General features: G+C 49.2%; 9 protein-coding genes across 9 annotated transcripts; 4 read left to right on the forward strand and 5 right to left on the reverse strand.

The window, feature by feature from the left end:
• Positions 1 to 307: 307 nt before the first annotated feature.
• Positions 308 to 901, reverse strand: N7498_001153 (uncharacterized protein; the record flags this gene model as incomplete). Its single annotated transcript, XM_058448216.1, has 1 exon — positions 308 to 901. The coding sequence occupies one exon, from the start codon at positions 899 to 901 to the stop codon at positions 308 to 310; it is 594 nt and encodes a 197-aa protein (XP_058313627.1).
• Positions 902 to 964: 63 nt separating this feature from the next.
• On the forward strand, positions 965 to 2,476 carry N7498_001154 (class I SAM-dependent methyltransferase; the record flags this gene model as incomplete). Its single annotated transcript, XM_058448217.1, has 11 exons — positions 965 to 997; positions 1,048 to 1,079; positions 1,132 to 1,185; positions 1,256 to 1,262; positions 1,315 to 1,359; positions 1,413 to 1,448; positions 1,503 to 1,621; positions 1,674 to 1,699; positions 1,759 to 1,789; positions 1,839 to 2,193; positions 2,243 to 2,476. 11 exons carry the CDS (start codon positions 965 to 967, stop codon positions 2,474 to 2,476), a joined length of 972 nt encoding a protein of 323 aa, XP_058313628.1.
• A 500-nt stretch (positions 2,477 to 2,976) lies between these two features.
• Positions 2,977 to 4,059, reverse strand: N7498_001155 (uncharacterized protein; the record flags this gene model as incomplete). Its single annotated transcript, XM_058448218.1, has 1 exon — positions 2,977 to 4,059. One exon carries the CDS (start codon positions 4,057 to 4,059, stop codon positions 2,977 to 2,979), a length of 1,083 nt encoding a protein of 360 aa, XP_058313629.1.
• A 921-nt stretch (positions 4,060 to 4,980) lies between these two features.
• Positions 4,981 to 5,386, reverse strand: N7498_001156 (uncharacterized protein; the record flags this gene model as incomplete). The annotated part of the gene is made up of 2 exons (XM_058448219.1): positions 4,981 to 5,266; positions 5,322 to 5,386. 2 exons carry the CDS (start codon positions 5,384 to 5,386, stop codon positions 4,981 to 4,983), a joined length of 351 nt encoding a protein of 116 aa, XP_058313630.1.
• Positions 5,387 to 5,798: 412 nt separating this feature from the next.
• On the forward strand, positions 5,799 to 7,165 carry N7498_001157 (Zn(II)2Cys6 transcription factor domain-containing protein; the record flags this gene model as incomplete). The annotated part of the gene is made up of 4 exons (XM_058448220.1): positions 5,799 to 5,968; positions 5,993 to 6,237; positions 6,278 to 6,412; positions 6,446 to 7,165. The coding sequence occupies exons 1-4, from the start codon at positions 5,833 to 5,835 to the stop codon at positions 7,163 to 7,165; spliced, it is 1,236 nt and encodes a 411-aa protein (XP_058313631.1). The 5' UTR covers positions 5,799 to 5,832.
• A 563-nt stretch (positions 7,166 to 7,728) lies between these two features.
• On the forward strand, positions 7,729 to 12,880 carry N7498_001158 (P-loop containing nucleoside triphosphate hydrolase protein; the record flags this gene model as incomplete). The annotated part of the gene is made up of 15 exons (XM_058448221.1): positions 7,729 to 7,953; positions 8,015 to 8,543; positions 8,595 to 8,821; positions 8,906 to 9,185; positions 9,243 to 9,476; positions 9,529 to 10,247; positions 10,308 to 10,470; positions 10,519 to 10,854; positions 10,908 to 11,031; positions 11,090 to 11,161; positions 11,216 to 11,272; positions 11,316 to 12,011; positions 12,061 to 12,144; positions 12,209 to 12,583; positions 12,652 to 12,880. The coding sequence occupies 15 exons, from the start codon at positions 7,729 to 7,731 to the stop codon at positions 12,878 to 12,880; spliced, it is 4,350 nt and encodes a 1,449-aa protein (XP_058313632.1).
• Positions 12,881 to 13,495: 615 nt separating this feature from the next.
• On the forward strand, positions 13,496 to 13,891 carry N7498_001159 (uncharacterized protein; the record flags this gene model as incomplete). The annotated part of the gene is made up of 1 exon (XM_058448222.1): positions 13,496 to 13,891. One exon carries the CDS (start codon positions 13,496 to 13,498, stop codon positions 13,889 to 13,891), a length of 396 nt encoding a protein of 131 aa, XP_058313633.1.
• Positions 13,892 to 14,176: 285 nt separating this feature from the next.
• On the reverse strand, positions 14,177 to 15,130 carry N7498_001160 (uncharacterized protein; the record flags this gene model as incomplete). Its single annotated transcript, XM_058448223.1, has 1 exon — positions 14,177 to 15,130. The coding sequence occupies one exon, from the start codon at positions 15,128 to 15,130 to the stop codon at positions 14,177 to 14,179; it is 954 nt and encodes a 317-aa protein (XP_058313634.1).
• Positions 15,131 to 15,946: 816 nt separating this feature from the next.
• On the reverse strand, positions 15,947 to 17,918 carry N7498_001161 (sugar porter family MFS transporter; the record flags this gene model as incomplete). Its single annotated transcript, XM_058448224.1, has 7 exons — positions 15,947 to 16,226; positions 16,272 to 16,364; positions 16,421 to 16,632; positions 16,694 to 16,843; positions 16,896 to 17,257; positions 17,318 to 17,775; positions 17,833 to 17,918. The coding sequence occupies 7 exons, from the start codon at positions 17,916 to 17,918 to the stop codon at positions 15,947 to 15,949; spliced, it is 1,641 nt and encodes a 546-aa protein (XP_058313635.1).
• Between the last annotated feature and the right edge of the window lie 235 nt (positions 17,919 to 18,153).

The raw sequence follows: 18,153 nt of genomic DNA on the forward strand, positions 1-18,153 counted from the left end.
GACCGCTCACAAGTGACCGGACTCGGTATGCAATAAATAATCACGTGACTATTCACGGGCCGTCAGACACGAGCAGTCAGATTCCTGTACGAAGGACATAAACTAGTGCAAGGCGGTCATCTCACAACCACATGTGTTCTGGGGGAGGAATAGCGTGTTTCCGCGGCATACTGAGCCACGAGTGTCAACTCCGGCGGCTGCGAATGAGCCCTCGACTATCTTTGGGGTGATCGGAACCTGAGCGCTATTCATCTCCGCTTTAGTGGCGACCACCACCCAGTCTGTCGGGTTCAGCTCTGCATAGAAATTAGGTGACTAGGGCACACCGTCTCAAAGAAGCCCGAGTGTCTCTCGTCGGGCACGCCCCCTCATTTCCGACCAAAATGGTTCCACCCTGTCGTCGGAGCCCCAGACATGGCCATCGCTTCTCGATTGAAGAGGCTCTGTCCATGATCTGATCAAAGGAGCTTAGCGCTGAAGCAAGTGCTGTGGTGACCGGAGGAAAGGGTAGAAAGGAGTTGACCGCTAATGTATTCAATTCGCCGAACTGATTAGTCCGTCCGCCGGGGCAGATCCGCAAGACCGCAAAGGGGCCACTTAGTGTCCAATCAACGGCCATGGTGGACCGCTGCGACGGGTCGAAGAGTTTGTGATACAGCGTTTTTACGTACCCTGCTGCTACCCGAAGCTCGCGAAGGCCTTCGCGAGAGGGTGTATCCAGACTGTCGGGACGTCTTCTCGTACCCACCCGGGAGAGTGCAATAATCGCTGAATAGCGCGCGGCCCGACAGTCCGGGTCACTAGCAACCTGTTGTGAAGCCGGAGGGGTCATAAGGCTCCAGTCGGTGTGGCTATTAGCCATTTCACTTTTCTCCCTCCCTCTAGTCTCCCCCTTTCCCATTTGCCTCGGATCTCACCCGACCTCTATCTAGAGCCTTTTGGAGGATCGGGGATGCTTCACAATATGGCACATAGCTCGGCTACCATCGAGCCCGATGTTAGTCCTTCGGAAAATTGATCTCCAGATCTTCGACTGATAGTATATAGGTATCGGATAACGATTCAGCTTACCCCGGATCGTAAGTCTCGTGGCTTAGGTGATGGTGTGTACGATGCTGACCTTGCTATAAGTGTGGACCACGCTACTTACACGACGAGCATCACTTCGGGTGCCTTGAATTACCAGTATGTGTAGCCGACAAGGTCTTTGCTTAATCTTTGTCTATTTTGCGAACCATCGTTAATAATGCATCAGATATGAGGTACACACCGCTTCGGCATGCCCCGGTCCTGAACGCTTGTTTACCTTCCCAGAACGGTCGCAGATACCATTCATATCACGAGGGCGAATATCTTCTGGTATGCGATCCCGGTCGATGAGTTGTCGATCACCTAATCTGATCTCCACCCAGCCGAACGATGAACAGGAACAAGATCGTCTCGATCTGGTTAGTGCCTACCTGACTCAAGAACGTGAACCTAAGGAAGATTAACAAGAATAGAGCCATCACATTTATTTAATGCTTCTCAAAGGAGAACTCCATCTAGCACCCATCAAAAGCCCAGGTCGAGTGCTAGACCTTGGGACAGGAACAGGTATATGGGCAATTGATTTTGCGGAGTAAGATCTCCTTCCAAGTCTCGAAAAGCCGCATCACTAACTGGGGCTAAAGCGAATATCCTGAAACAGAAGTTATTGGTAAGAATGTTGCGTTCTCGCCACCTTAGGCCACCACTAACGTTGGTTCCACATGGTAGGGATCGACTTGAGTCCCATCCAACCGTCATGGTACGACTCCGTAGAAACCCTTCGTGGCGCGAGATGCTGATTTGCACAGGGTACCGCCTAATTGTCGATTTGAAGTCGATGACTTTGAACAACCTTGGTCATATAGCAAGCCATTCGACTACATCCACGGCCGTGAGCTAGCAGGGGCCATTCGGAACCACGAACAACTCTTCATACAAGCCTTTGAAAATCTCAATCCAAATGGGTGGTTTGAGATGGTTACGATGGAACCCAACACCAGATCAGACGACGGTACCCATCTCAAAGCAACATGTATGCTCGAGTGCATAGAGCACATCTACGCATCATCAAAGATGTTTGGGAAGGACATGGACGTCGCACCGTTATGGAAAGGCATGATGGAGAAAGCCGGATTTATCAACGTTACAGAAGTGGTGTATAAGGTATGTGAAGTTGTATTGACGAACCTAGGAAATACTAACCAAGACATAGCTTCCTCAAAGCCCCTGGCCAAAAGACCCCAAGCTCAAAGAGCTCGGGAAATACCACCAGCTCAACATGCTCGAAGCGATGCCAACATACACGTACGCGCTCTTCACCCGTATGCTTCGGTGGGAACGTGTTGAAATCGAAGCCCTGCTGGCAGGAGCTCGACGTGAATTGAAAGACCTGTCTAACCACTTGTATACAAGAGTGTACATAGTATACGGGCAAAGGCCCCAATGACCCTAGACGGTTATAGGCGCCTTGTAAATAGATTTAGTGAAATTCATGAAGATATCCCATCTGCGATGAAAACAATTCCCCAGAGCAAAACCAAGGGGTGTTGATACATGTTACAAGAGATAAGCTTAAATAGCGGAATCCGGCTGAAGTATTCATTGCAGAATCTGGGGCTGAATGGGCAGTGAGGCAGTGAATTTGCGACCGAAAATTTGGTTTTCATCAGCCAAGCGCTTATGCTGATGGCTGTTTATGGTTCAACAGCATAATGATTACTCAGATACCGTCGTCTGAGAATTTAAAACATTCTTCTTGGCTCGACCCATAGCATGATGGTTGTTTGGATCGTGATCGTTTGCCAGACAAGGTGGCGATTTCAAGATTTAATTTTTCATTTTGTGTGAATTCATTTTCATAGAGTAACGTAAATCATATGCGCCGTGAAGATTCTTGCTAGTCCAATGTGTCATAATGGAGTGAAAGCATCCAAATCACACCTCGCATCATTCCACCCTCGTGAGCTCCATCTTGGCGATAATATTTGAAAAAGACTCGGATTGCTGTATCTGAATGCTGTTTCGTGTTTGGTCCCAATAAAGCGCTTCATCCATTTCGTGGCTTTCATGATTCGCCTGCCCTTCATCGGGGCTTTCGGTATGCTCGAGCATTATCTCATCCGGAGGCTGGGTGACAATGATTTTCGGCAGTGGAGTTGGAGAACCGAAGTTGATGGGAGTGTTCTCAGAAAGCTCCGCAATGATCGTTGCAGACTGGGACTCGAAAGATGACGGCTCACAGGGCAATTCAACGTAGGGTGGTGTGTTCTCCCGAGTCTCGGTTGGAAGCTCGGAAACAATATCGCTATCAATTGCTTGTGGAGATTCTGGGTGACTTATAACTCCTTTTAGATGGTCGACCGCCCTGTCCAACCTGCTCTGGAACAGAGTCAACCCGGATAGCCTTTCTCGAGCAAGCTGAGAGTCTTCGAGGGACCAGCGCTTGCGGTTTGCCCCTTTCATCTTGCCCTTGTGCCTCACCATGTCGAGTCGATATGGCTCCAACAGCTTGGTCAAATCCCTTGCTGCGTTGTCTGCATCGGAAATGGTGGAGCTAATCCAGCTGTGTTCGATCTCGCCGAGGGACTCGGCTTGGGAGTTTCTCAGTCGCCTGGCTTGACTTGCTTTGTACACCACTTGATCCGTCTGATTGAGCAGCTGTAGGAGTTGCTTCTCCGGTGTCTTCTGAGTGGTCTCTGGAATGTTGATCGACGCGTGCTTCGGTTCCACCGAGTCTGTCTCTGTCTGGGGCAGTGATCGGGGTGATTGGGAGTGTTGAGGTGACTTTGGTGAAGGAGAGTGTTGTGAATATTGTGTTGGTGATGTTGATGCCGTAGTTTCGTCCAGTTCAGGTGTCACTTCCTCCTTGTTTTCATCGCACATCCTCTCTGGCGGAAGTGAATGTCGGTAAAATCGCTCGGACGTCTCATGTAATTTACTTGCTGATCGATTCAATATGTTTGCAGTTGACCGACGGCACCGGGTCTTGGATTGGACCCATGTATCGGCTGACCGTTTCCACGCCTCCATCGTGGTCTGATGACATCGATTCTTGGAGTCGGACAACGCACTCGCGGACCGATGCCACAAGTCCATACTTGACAGCTGCCACTTGCTTACTGATTGTTGTCGTAGATCCCCCAGTCGCATTTGCATCGTTGTCGATGACAGTTTATTGCAAGATCCCATGATCCCTCAGGCAGTTCCAGTCAAAGCACGATTCGAAGAGCGGCCGTGCTGGAATGTGACGCGACAAATGATACCAATGAAAGAACCTTGAATTGCAGAATGAGGTTGGAATCGACTTTCTCCGGGCCCTGTTCCATTATAAAGACTGCCATGTGTGTCGGCGTACTCGTTTTCCAGTCGAGTGGGGCGCTGTTTCGAGGCTTAGACCCAGTTCGTGATCTTCACGAAAGAATAAAGCGGTGGCCTGCTGCTTCTTCGGTGGAGATTGGCCGAGTCGTCCAAGTGGCGCCCGCTGAACCGGGCGATGTTTGGGCCAAGACGTCTCACACTGCCACCCTCGAACTCTAATTGGTCACTCCTATATTTTCGATCGACAGATCCCCACGTTTTCTCCATACGGTAACCGTTGCGGATTTTCTATTTTTGTACTGCGACGCGGGGCTGTATCCGGCCCCGCGCCACCAAAAACAACCAATGTGACACCCAGAGACTGGAAAAGACATTGAAATTCTAACGCTTTCGTAAGTGAGAGCAGAGATATCAGATAATCGCGAATACGCAATCCCGAATTGCCCGAACGGCGGTTGAAGGCCGAGATGCATACTTAAATGTTCTTGTAGGTAGCCAACAGGTGGGGTTAATTCTTGAACAGCGAACTAGATTCCGAATGGTCACACTATAACTATGCGGCGCTAATGCCAATGACCTAAATTTCAAAAGCAAAATGTCCCGGCAAATTCCAGACACTCCCCCGCATTCTCTCTACTTCGATTTTCCTGAATAGTATTCCTGAGCCGACCCATGTTGTGTCTGGTGGGGCATTTCGAAGTTCGATACTTGGTGGTATGGGGGTGGGGTTGGCTCTCCATGTTTCATTTGGTGCTCGACGGCGCGAGATTGTGGCTGAGAGAAGGTATTGTTCATCTGGTTCGGGTACGTGTACCCCATTTGTTGTTCCTGGCCTGGGTGATATTGCTGGTGAGGATAAGACTGGGGTTGATTTTGGCTGTGGCGCTTGGCTTTGCCATCGTGATAGTCGTTTGCGGCCCTGTTAAATAGTGTTAGAATGTGATCGCGCATGGGTTGTATGGCAAGCAACTCACTTGGAGGCGGCTTTGATAAGCCCGTAGCCACCAGCCAAGGTGAGACCAGTTTTAATAAGTCCCATGGTGATGTATGAGATCTTGATTGATATAGAAGAGATGGATTGATGTCAGGGTGCTTTTCTGTTTGGATATGAACCCTCGATGAACTGAATAGATTAAAGTCAAAATCCGTGGGAATTCAAGAGATATTTATGCTGGGGGCCCAAGTCTGGTATCTAGCTTCTTGAAGCATTGTGGGCATTTCTACAAGTGTTATCCTGGGAATAGCCATTTCCAATGATGATATGACGGGGGCCTAAAATCTCGGCGATAAGCTTTCTCCGCACTGCCTCGCTGGGTCGGGGCGTGGTCATAAACCAATTGACAGTATCCATTTTCCACGCTATTCCCGAAACTATGCAACGAACCGAGCCCGAAACCGAGCCTTGCGCCTCCTTGAAGAATAAATCTGCTTGCGAACATCCACTTTTCCAGGTGGACTGATGAAACCGAAACCGAGCTGAACCCCATGAAGAGTGCTTGCGAATCCGAGAAATCGTCAGGCTTCTACCGGCCCGGTATACTGCTGCAGAGCCATGCCACCGCGATTGAGTCATCGAAAATCCACCAGGGGTTGTCTTCGATGCAAATCACGAAAAGTCAAGGTAAGTATCCGTGTATATTGTGAGAACCTTCCTTCAAGATGCCAACGTTTCGGCAGTGCGATGAGAAGCGACCTCAATGCAGTCACTGCACCCGTCACGGTGTAGTGTGCGAGTACCCATCATTGACAACTCGTGTTTACAATCCTATTCAGCAAAAGCCATCCACCCCACTGACACGACGCGTAGCCCAAGGAGATCCCAAGCCTTCGCTGCCTTCTCCAGAGCTTGGGGGAATGCGGGTCCTTGAGTTACGCCTCATGCATCACTGGGTAACCGCCACTGCAGAGACCATGAGCTCGGCCCAATTAGCGGGCGTCCGTGAGATGTGGGCTGTGGCTGTTCCGCAAATGGCTTTTGAATATGAACCTCTCCTTCACATTACTCGCCATTGGTGCAGCACACCGTGCCTCCCTTCTTCCGGAGGAGGCAAATGCCTTGCGGCCCGTATATCATTCCTATATCGATTCTGCTCTTCAGTGGCATCGCCCTGTGACGGCCAAGCTTGACGGCAGTACTAGCGAGTCAGTTTGCCTGAACGCAGTATTGATCTCGCTGTTTACTCTGTTTCTACGGTCAGAGCCTAGCACGGAGCCCTACGAGCCCCCGCTATTATGGCTCTCAATGGCTCGTGGTATCCGAACCGTCTTGAAAGAGGTTTATCATCAGTTGGTCAAGTCGAACTCACGTCTCTGTCCGTTACTTCTCGCCCAGCCAACTATCTGGTCCCAGGGTTCGTACAAGGGCCCCGACAATCCGTTCCATTTTCTCCTGGTCTATCGTCGAGATGAGGAAGAGATGAATGAGGAATCAGAAAAGGGATACAGCGGGACAATCGCATATTTGGAGCGCTTATACATGTCTGTACAGACCAACGAGCCCGACTGGATTATTCGCAAATTATTCAACGGATTTTCACCGGTTGTACCCAGTGAATTTCTGGATTTTGTCTACGAGAAACGACCACGGGCCTTGGCGATCCTGGCATACTTTTTTGCTTTGGGCAAAAGGGTCGAAAATATCTGGTGGCTCCGGGGTATCCCCGAACGGGAGGTACGTGGTATTAACAGTATTATGCCTCTTGAATGGAAGTGGACGATAGTTTGGCCTCTCAATCTAATTTCTGAAAAGGAACATACACCTAAGGGTGAATCTACTGTTCCTCAGGTGAATCGGAATTTGATAGATGCTTTATTTTGATGGTCAATTGATGACAACGCGACTTGCACCTCCGTGTCAGATCCTGTCTACGCTATAGCCTGTCACCCTGTTCCCCCACCGGCTCATACCATGGCATACACAATTGTATAATATCTATATTCCACTTTTCAGTCAGTTCCACTTCTTAGGTAATCTCTCATGACTCATGGGTTGTCATTATGGCAGGCTTGGAGGCCTGATTTCCGAACCACAAGGGATATGCACAACAACATGTAAGGCTCACCATTTCCACGGGAAATCATGTCAGATAACCATCTCATTCATGATCAATGGGGCAGTGTGGGACAAGCAAGGCGCGACGAACCGGGAATTCGGATAAAAGTAAGATTACTCATCATTTCATCGGGCTCCCAGCTTGGAACGATCGACGGGGAGCCGACCAATCGGGCTGCTCCATTCTGGACCCTGGACCCACACTTGGCCAGGCATCATCGAGTCTCTGATGACAGCCCGGTCTTATTTTCAGCCCCTTTGTTAATAAAAGTGCTTCATTTCCCCATGGACAGCTCCAACATTGCATTGCGCGCGTTGTCATATCCCTCATGTCACTTTCAAGAGCTCCGTGCTCCGTGGCTGACGAGGACGTCTTCGGCCCGGTCGTCACCGGGTCTTGCCGCAATGGCTTTGACTTTACTCTTTTGTTTGAAGAGTCAATTCTGACTCTGCTTCCAATTTCCATCTTTCTTCTCATAGCATCTGCTCGTATCTGGGTTCTCCGTCGAGCCTCGGAGAAGGTCAATCGGTCATGGCTGTATGCAGCGAAGGAGGTGCGACTTCCAACCCGGGTGTGACACCAAAGGTCAATAGGCTGAACTGGCACGTATTTAGATCTCTCTTCTACTACATGTAGCTCTTCAACTCGTCATTTTGTTTCTTTGGATTCAGCCGTCTGCGCCCAAGACGAGGGCGACAATACCAACAGCTCTTGCAACTTTATTCGCTTTCCTCGTCGTCATCTACTTATCACATCTCGAGCATGTGCGCTCCCTACGTCCATCAACAATTCTATGCGGCTTCCTGGGGCTGAATTCTCTGCTTGACCTTGCGCGTCTGCGGACTCTCTCTTTTATGCCACATAATCGACTGATGACAAGTTTGTTTGCCGTGGGTTGGATCGGCAAAGTCGTCATTCTTGTTCTCGAGTCAACAGAGAAGAGAGCGCTGCTGAAGAAGCCATTCGAGGGAAGCGCTCTCGAAGCGACGAGTGGCATTTTCAGTCGTAGCCTATTCTGGTGGCTGAATGGCTTACTGAGGAAGGGATCAAAGACAACTCTTACCGTCGAGTCCCTGCCCGAATTGGACGAAGACATGAAAGAAGCGTCGAATCCTCAGGATCTTATTGAAAAATGGAAGAACGGTAAATATGTAGTTTGTGGGCTTAACATGATGAGAGGCTGACAGACGCAAGCCAACAAATACCGACCCAACGCATTGCTGTGGACCTTCGCTTCTCATTACAAATGGGCATTCCTTGCAGGTGTTTTGCCACGCCTTGGCTATACCTTCTTCACTTTTGCGCAGCCATTCCTCGTTGAAAGAGTGTTGGATTTCATGACCGAGCCTGAGCACGTCAATTCCGACAACTACGCCCGCGGCCTCGTTGCAGCATATGCGATTGTATACGTTGGAATTGCGGTATGTTGACACTTTGCTCCAAATATCATATCAACAACTTCAACGGCAGAAAGCTCATCTGTTTTTCTTTCTTTTTCTCTTTAGATTTCATATGCTGTCTACACGCACAAGGTGTACCGACTCATCGCCATGATCCGGGGGAGTCTGGTCACATTGATCTTCGACAAGACGCTTCGCATGAGCACCTCGGCCATATCAGATGCGACAGCGGTGACTTTGATGAGCACCGATATCGAACGGATTGGAGATGGTCTCCTTGACGTCCATGAGATCTACGGTAATTTCACCGAGGTTGTAATTTCCCTATGGCTGCTGGCACGTCTATTGAACGTTGCAACAATTGCATCCACGGTCGTCGTCGTCGGTAAGTAGACACTTCAGAATAAGGCATTAAATTTTCAAGCTGATTGAAATTGAACAGTGTGTATGGTTGCTGGAATCCCGCTCGCAATCGCATCCGGTAATGCTCAGGGCACGTGGCTTGATGCTGTTGAGGAGCGCGTTGCGGTGACCTCCAAAGTCCTTGGGGTAATGAAGAATATCAAGATGACGGGGTTAACAAACACGTTTACAAACAACATACGAGATCTGCGATCACAGGAAATCAAGGCATCATTCCTATTTCGACTATACGCCGTCATTGTTATAACCGTTTGTAAGTTCAAGCTTCCATTCTGTCTGAAATTTTGTTGACTGACATTACGTAGCGTGGGTATCCACGGCTCTAGCCCCAGTCTTTGGGTTTGGAGTCTATATCCTGTTGGCCCAAGCACATGAGAGCACTACATTGACTAACGGCATGGCATTCTCGGCGTTGACCCTATTTGCTCTTCTGGATCAGCCAATGATATCCTTTGTCGTTGGGTCAGAGGACATCATGGCAGTTGTCAACTGTTTCCAAAGAATTCAAAAGCATCTTCTTGAGACAGAACGCGTTGATTGCCGCTTGACCCATAGTCCTCAGTCCCCTACACTGATTGATGTGGAGCCAATCATCAAACGGTCCAGAGAAGGGCCATTCTGTGCAATCATCCGCAATGTATCTGCGGGGTGGTCAGTTGACGATGAGCCGGTGCTCCACAACTTGAGTGTTGATATTCCAGCCAAAGGAATCACCATGATTGTTGGCCCTGTTGGTTGTGGAAAGTCGACATTGTTGAGGATGCTACTGGGAGAGATCTCCGAAAGTTCCGGTACTGTATCCACCACCTATCAGAGTTCGGCTTACTGCAGTCAGTCTCCGTGGATTACATTTGGTACAGTTCAACACAACATTGTGGGCGCCTCTCAATGGGACAGTCGCTGGTATGACCGCATTGTTCAGGCATGCGCCCTACAGGCTGATCTACGACAGCTTCCGGCTGGAGACCAAACCAAAGTCGGTGTTCGGGGATCCCGACTTAGTGGAGGACAACAGATCCGAGTTGTGAGCAAATCAACGTCTTTATTTTGCTTTTTATGGCGTGGCTGACTGTTGCCCGTACAGGCTTTGGCGCGGGCTTTATATTCAAGGGAACATGTTCTCATCTTGGATGATGCCCTGACAGGCCTCGATCGAGATACCGAGAACTCGATTCTGAGCTCAGTCTTCGGGCCGCAAGGTCTTGTAGAACAGTCCGCTCAGACCGTTATTATGGCGACAAATTCTGGTTGGAATGACTCCCCGTTCCTCATGAAACGTGCCTAACAAATACCAGCGCATCATCTTTCACACGCCAACTTTATCATCTCTCTTAATGAGCGCGGTCAATTGATTGAGCAAGGCTCGTACGAGGATCTCATGGCCTCCAACGGCTACGTCAGTACTCTCGCCGGCACATCAACAAGAGCGAGTACCACGAGAGCTCCGGACGTTGTATTTGATGACGAAACATTGCAAGACTTGAGCTTGGAGGATCAAGAGACGGACACCACAAGCCGACAAGCCGGCGACTGGTCAATTTATCTGTATTACTTTCAGAATATTGGCTGGCCGCTTCTCAGTTTGTTCTTCTTTTGCTCAGTGCTGTTCACCTTTGCACTAATTTTCCCACGTATGGAGTCCGAGTGTTTCTTTGTCACTAAATATCTGCTGACTTGCCGACAGAAATATGGCTCCAGTGGTGGACCGTCGCAAATGAGGCTCGACCAAACGGTAATATCGGATACTGGCTAGGCGGATACAGTGCCCTCGGAGTTTTGACACTCCTTTCATCGTTCCTTGCAAACTGGTATGCTGACACTTAAATGTGATGACTCCCGAGGGGCGTTGGCTGATTTTCAATTCAGGGTCTTTGAGATGATAATTGTGCCCAAGACTGCTCGTCAATTCCACGAGATTCTGCTCGGCACGACCATGAAGTGAGTCAATCTTGAAGCTCCCATCATGCAGTTCTTCATTGACGATCATAATAGAGCAACCACGTCCTTCTTGACTTCGACGGACATTGGAGCGACCACAAACAGGCAAGGGTTATCTCATCCCTTTTGAGAAAATTTCACAACACTAACAAAGATTGCTCTATAGATTCAGCCAGGACCTAGAACTGATCGACGGGGAACTTCCATCAGCATTTGAAAGTACAGTCCAGGCTGTTCTCGGCTGTCTTGTCGAAGGGTTCCTTGTCTTTTTTGGCTCTTCATATATCACCGCAGCTGTGATTCCAGTTTGCATTTTGGCCGTATATTACGTCGCCAGATACTACGTTCGCACATCTCGCCAAATCCGGCTCCTGGAAATTGAAGCCAAAGCTCCTCTCTTCTCACAGTTTTTGGAGGCACTAAGTGGTCTACCGAGCATTCGTGCATACGGGTGGGTGGAGCATTATCAGCGCCAGAATCAAATTGCGCTCGATGCTTCGCAGCGCCCATATTATACGCTTATTTGCATACAGCGCTGGTTGAATCTGGTGCTTGACTTGATTGTCGCGGGTATTGCTATTGTTGTCATTGCTGTTGCGACGTCGATGAGAGGGAGCTCGTTGAATCTCTTGGGTATTGCGCTGTTTAACATTGTAAATTTCAGCTCCACTTTACAAACGCTTGTCACGGAGTGGACTGGGCTTGAGACCTCAATCGGTGCCGTCTCCCGGATCCGCTCTTACGTGCGACATACTCGGACAGAGGATTTGGACTCTGAGACTGAACTTCTTCCAGACTCCTGGCCGGAGCATGGACATGTCGAGATGTTGAACGTGTCAGCCTCATATGAGTAAGTTTTACGCATGGCCACGAGATTACCAATACTAATCTGCATTTAGTGCATCCTCAGGGCCAGTACTGAAAGATATCAACCTGAATATCTCAGCCGGTGAGAAGGTTGCTCTGTGTGGTAGAACAGGAAGGTTGGTTTACCCTTCCCAACTCATTTGCCTCTCTGTATTAGCCCAGTTTTCTAACTCTTCCCAGTGGTAAATCATCACTAATTTCCACATTCCTGCGAATTCTCGACCTGAAAAGTGGAAGTATTTTCATTGACAATGTGGACATTTCACGAGTATCAAGATCGCATGTTCGGTCTCGATTAAACACCATCCCACAGCAAGCCTTCTTCTTACATGGTACTATCCGATTCAATGTCAACCCTCAGGGAGATCTGAAAGATGAGTCCATCATCGATGCACTACGGGCGGTCAATCTATGGACGTACATTGAGTCCAAAGGGGGCTTGGATGAAGACATGTCCGAGGGTCTGCTTTCGCATGGACAACAACAGCTATTCTGCCTCGCCCGAGCTCTATGCAAGCCCAGTCGTATTGTCATCATGGACGAGGCAACTAGCAGGTATGAAAATCACTGATTTTTTCGTGTCCCCTCTTCTGAAGTTAAAGGACTCATCTAACACTCTGCAGCGTGGATTCCGAAACAGACAAACTTATGCAACAGGTAATTCGAACACACTTCAAAGACCATACTATCATCACTATTGCACACAAACTTGATACAATTCTGGACTATGACAAGGTTGCATTTTTGGAGCAAGGCAGAGTGGTTGAATTCGATACACCCAGAGCGCTTCTTGCGAGGGAAGGGTCGAGTTTCAAGGCTATGTTTGATAGCTTTCGCCATCCCTCAGAGTGAAGGGGGAAGTTTCAAAAACGTTGATAGATGATCAGCTCGGACGAAATTTCATTCAGTCCACTTCTCCAACTTCCTTAGATCGAGTCGTTTCCTGGTAGATCCAACATAATACAACTAGTGAGCCGAGATTGTGACCATGATAGGGTGAAATGCGGAGGGTAGGGTGTGATGGTCCATGCACCCGTCCAGAAAAGATATTTCCCTGACGTCCGAGATATTAATTCACTTGGAGTGCCAAATCCTTTCAAGGGTTGAAGATTTGGTGTAAATTATTAATAAAATCAAATTGACAATCGGGTGGAATGCACCGGCATGGGTATGGTAGGCGATAGTGCGATAGTTTTCTTCGCTCAAAATTATCTCGGACATCTCCCTAGAGGCTGCATCTGTAAAGACATCTGTAAAGAGATTTTTCTCTCCATGTTTCTAGATCTCCATATATTTCTATAACCCTTTTTGGCGATGGCGCCTATCGGGCGTGAGGACGCGTCTGTACTAGCGTGCGCGTGACACCTTCCAGCGAACAGACCCCCGCCACTTCACCTGAACACCAGCCGCGAAGCACGTCGCGCCTTTCTCACCCTTACAATACCACTAGCAAAGGCTCTTTCCGTGATGAGTCTGGCCATCAACACCCTCCGCCTATCTCTCAAAGGCCCCAAGAGCAGCCTGTTGGGGCGGGCCCAGATCCAACCTCCACTTTCCACCCGTACCTTAGCCGCCATTCCCCGCACTCCACTTCGACAATACCGACCATCACCGTCGGCCTCCACCTTCACAACACATGCCCTGCGCATGAGTGAAACACATGAGCAGCCAAAGCGAGACCCAACAAAGCCCATCGAGAGTCAACTGGCCATGAGCTTCGAGTCCCTTGAGTTCCGCAAAAAGCTCAAGATCCTGGTGCTTGTCATTATAGGAGTGTCTGCTTTGTTGGAGACTTTGATCTGGGGCGAAGCAATTTGGGTCTGGTGGAAGGGCGAAGAAGGGGATAGCATCGATACGGTGTAATAAACAACACCTTGATTCATCGGGACTGGCCTGGGACGCCGTGGGTCCCGATGTGCATTATTCGCGTTTTTTGTGCCATCGACTAAATACGGCTTTCGTTATATACCTCTTCTGAATTTATTGATTGGAAATTGCCAGCATTCCCAGGGCTCTATGGCGGTTGAATTCGCTGAATGGTCTAATCGTACAATGAAGCTGCACCATACCCGAGCAAGGAAAAAGAACAGTCAAGGCAACATTGGAAGCTGGTGACAAACTTTTATTAAAAGGTCAATATTGGAGAAGTCATACGCATCCTAATTGATTGTTGGAAGAAACCCAGGAATGATGCGTCTGCAAAGGCGATTCTTTGCTTGCTTTTTGCCGTTGACTGTGGTCATCAGCGCAAGGGGTATCGGCCGTGGCTGACCCATCAGAGTGGTCACCACTCCATCTCGGCTTAATATTGAGATCTTCTATGTGTAATCGTTGAAAATCTTCAATATTTGACGGATTCGTGCGGACCACGGCGATCAGACTATTGAGGACCGTGAATTCCATTTTCAACTTGATGCTGTATACGACCGGCTTGAGGGTCGTCTGAATGGTGAAATAACCGGAGTACTGCGTGGCGAGAAGAGTCACATCTAGCAAGACGGCGAGAGCGTTGACGATGACGACGTTTGAGATGACTCGTTGGCCGCAGGGGCCTTTCATGGCCAATAGAAGTCGCAACTCGGTAACTGCTTCCCAGATGTAGAGAGCGCTGATGATTGTCTCTTGGAGCGAAAATCCGGTCAGTTGGACGCGCTCGTAGATATTGAATGGCTCGATGAATTCGTTGACGCCGTGGTTGCTTCCGAGAAAGAGGACGGTGGTTGGAATGTGCAAGGCGAAGAAATTGATGATCATGTATAGAACCCAGCGAGTATAGCGCGCATGGGTGGTCACCAGGTGGAGGCGTGAATAGAGCACCACGGACTGGCCGGTTACCATAGCATACCAGCCGATACAGACCAGCAAACCCATAGTAAAATTAGGGGCGAGTGCCAAGTAGCGAAGGAATCCCGCAATGGCGTGGAGAAGTATTCCCAGTGTAGCGACCACCATGCTCCAGAAGTAGAGGCCGCTGCGGCGTCGGAAGGTGGTGAAGATCGAAATGCTGATTTCTAGCACATTATAACATGCGAGAGTAAACAATCCGGCCATCACCATTGCCATTGCGCGAGACATATTGAAAGGTCCGGTTTCACCAGCCATTGTGGTAGCTGTTTTGGTCCAACGGCAGGAAAATACGAGTTCCTGAGATTGATTGGCTTGATGACTTTCCGATTTACCTCACAGGGTAGACAACAGGCAAGCTTGTATAATATTGCTAGCCCATCCTGAGGTTCATAGTAGTCGGCGGGAAGTTGTGCTCCAGACTGAAGCCGAGAGGGATGGCAGGGTCGGGGCTGAGAGGGTAATTGTGCTATAAAGAGGCCATTTAGCCGCTATGCTGGTACTTCGGGAGTTTCGAAGCTTGCCAAAATACCGAAACTGGGGCATTAAAGTTCTGGATGCCGAGCTCGGGGAAACCCGTCACTTCAACGCTCGTGATGGCTGGTCGTTGGTTGGTCGCTTGAAGTCCCTGACATCATTCACCTGCTGTGATCGCAGGTGTTCGATCGGTCGGGCAATCTTTTTACACTCTTGACAGTCGCTCATTGGCTTGACAGGAGAAGACAAATTATGCTTGGCGGCCGGATCTAGTAGAATGGGCGCTCCTTGGGCCCTCGGTGCTCAGCACGAGTTGTCGATGTGAGCGGCTAATGTAGCTCCATCCAATACCGTTAGCCTTTCTTGGAATGTGCCGTAAACTAGGACCGCTCCGACGCCTACTCTAACTATATGTAGATCGTCGGTCAGTACTAGTGGCACGACGGGGCTGTTCCACGGCAATGCCACGGCAATGCCACGACTCCATACGGGCCTGTTCTCTCATCGAAGATAACATCTCTGATCACACAGAAGATACTCTAGACTTCATTCGTTCTACCAAGTCAACCTGTATAACCATACTAGTCGTTCAATCTCTTAGGCTTTAACCTCATTACCGCTCTCGTCGCTGTCGAACTTCTCGCCCGCAACGTGTACATCAACGCTGTCATGACGGATGCTCTCACGGCGGATAGCCTCCTCGAGGTACTCTGGTTTAAGCTGACCGTGCTTATCGTAGCGGTAGGGCTCTTTGACGGAGATGGACACGACATTGAACACATTTGTAGACTTCTTGAAGATGGTATCCATCTCTTCCAGGGAGCGGTAGCGCGTCTCGGGGAAGAAGAAGTAGACAAAGGGGAAGATAAATGCGTTTCTATCATCGTCAGTTCAAGTTCGGGGTCATTGACGGGAATCGTACATAACAGCAAAGATGATGTAGGTTTTATACCCGATGCTGTCGAATGCAACCGGGGTAATCATCACGACCATGAAGTTGAAGATCCAGTTGGCGCTGGTGAGGAGAGTTAGATCATACTCAGAGGGGTATTTTGGTGTATACTCATTTACCTGGTGGCCAGTGCATTAGTCGGTGCACGGATTCGCAGCGGGACAATTTCTGCCGGGTACAACCACGTCATTCCAAGCCAGCCGATGGCGAAGAATGTGTTGAATACGAAAAGGAAGACCGCCTGTCCGATACCGGCTTGGCTATCGTTCAGTACGGTCAGACGATAGTTAGTACCCGCAAGGACAGCCATAGAGACCGACATGCCAGCGGCCTGATATTGAAACTTCGTTAGCCTATAGGATCCCAAATTGAGGCGCAGATGAGTGACTTACTCCGAAAAGCATCAGCGGCCGACGTCCAACTTTCTCAATGATGAAAATAGGGATGAATGCAGCCATTAGGTACTCTGTGCCGTTACAAGCGGCCAACAACTTCGGGTAATTACCTTTCCCCAGACCAATTTCACTATAGAGTACAGGTGCCTAATGAACCGTGTTAGTACAGCTTTGAGATTTCGTATTTGGGGTAGCTGACATAGTAGGTGATTAGATTGATTCCAGAAATCTGCTGGAACATCTGATTAATGTAGGCAAGAGCCACCCGATGGAATTCTCGATATTCACTCATGTCGAAGAGACTTTTGTAGGAGCCCTTGGACATTTCCTTAACAGTTGCTTGGATGGAGCTAAGTTCATTGATGATGTACGGGTCATCCCGAGATTTCTCATTAAGACATTCGAGAATCTCCAGAGCCTCATCGTTCCGGCCTTGCATCACAAGCCATCGAGGGGACTCGGGCAGGTTTAGAATGGAGCTGAAGATCACCACAGCAAAGAGAATCTGAATGGCTAGCGGGAATCTCCAGGCCACCTCTCGGTCTTCGATGAATGAAAACCCTATTTTTTGAAATCATCAGCACTTGGGCGCGGGTAAAATATCAATTCCCTTCAACTCACCGTAGTTGATCCAGTAACTAAGAGTGATGCCCGCCGTAATGAGCATACCCTCGATCATAACCATCTTTCCACGATCGTGGGCCTTTGATGACTCCGACTGCCACGTGGGTACGGTACTTGTGTTCATTCCATTTCCAATCCCCGTGACGATGCGGCCGATAATCAGATGTGGCAGACTAAATGCGGTGGCTTGCAATAGAGCCCCGGTGGCCATGGTCAAGCAGCCGCAGAAGATAGTCCGCCGTCTGCCAAGCGGATTGCCGATAAAGATGGTCAAGATGGAGCCGAAGAAACAGCCCAAATTGTACGATGAAACTGAGATACCTTGATTTAAACTGCGCTGCGATCTGGTGGCTGCGTCAATGGTCGGATCTGCGGAGTTTATATCGGGAAAATATTTGATAAATGACGGTAGGTCTAGCAGACCACCCGTTACACCTTGGTCATATCCAAAAAGTCTTGTTGTAGTTAGTTGCAAGTAAAGAAAGTATAAGTGTGAAGCGGTAGTAACATACAAGAAATCAAGACTGCCAAGAGAACTGATAGCCAGGTTGAGAGACCTGCCTCTCCAGCCGAAGAATTTAGGAATACCGAACATCATGTCCACACACGGCGCAAATAGCGAGGATCATACGAAACACCGACGAGCGGGACCATGTCGGCCAGCCGTTTATATACCACTCCTATTAGGCCAGGCTCTCGGATTGACAGATAGGGTAACCCGAGATGACCGGATATCCCCAGTGCGTGGGGATGGCCAAGATATGGGGGCCGAGATACGGGGGAAGCCATCGTGCGAGGCGGGGATTGGGGATTCCATGGGTAAGATTTGGGGG

The sequence above is a fragment of the Penicillium cinerascens genome, assembly GCF_028974065.1.
Source record: "Penicillium cinerascens strain IBT 15544 chromosome Unknown contig_16_segment0_segment0, whole genome shotgun sequence".
In the NCBI taxonomy this organism is placed as follows: Eukaryota; Fungi; Ascomycota; class Eurotiomycetes; order Eurotiales; family Aspergillaceae; genus Penicillium; species Penicillium cinerascens.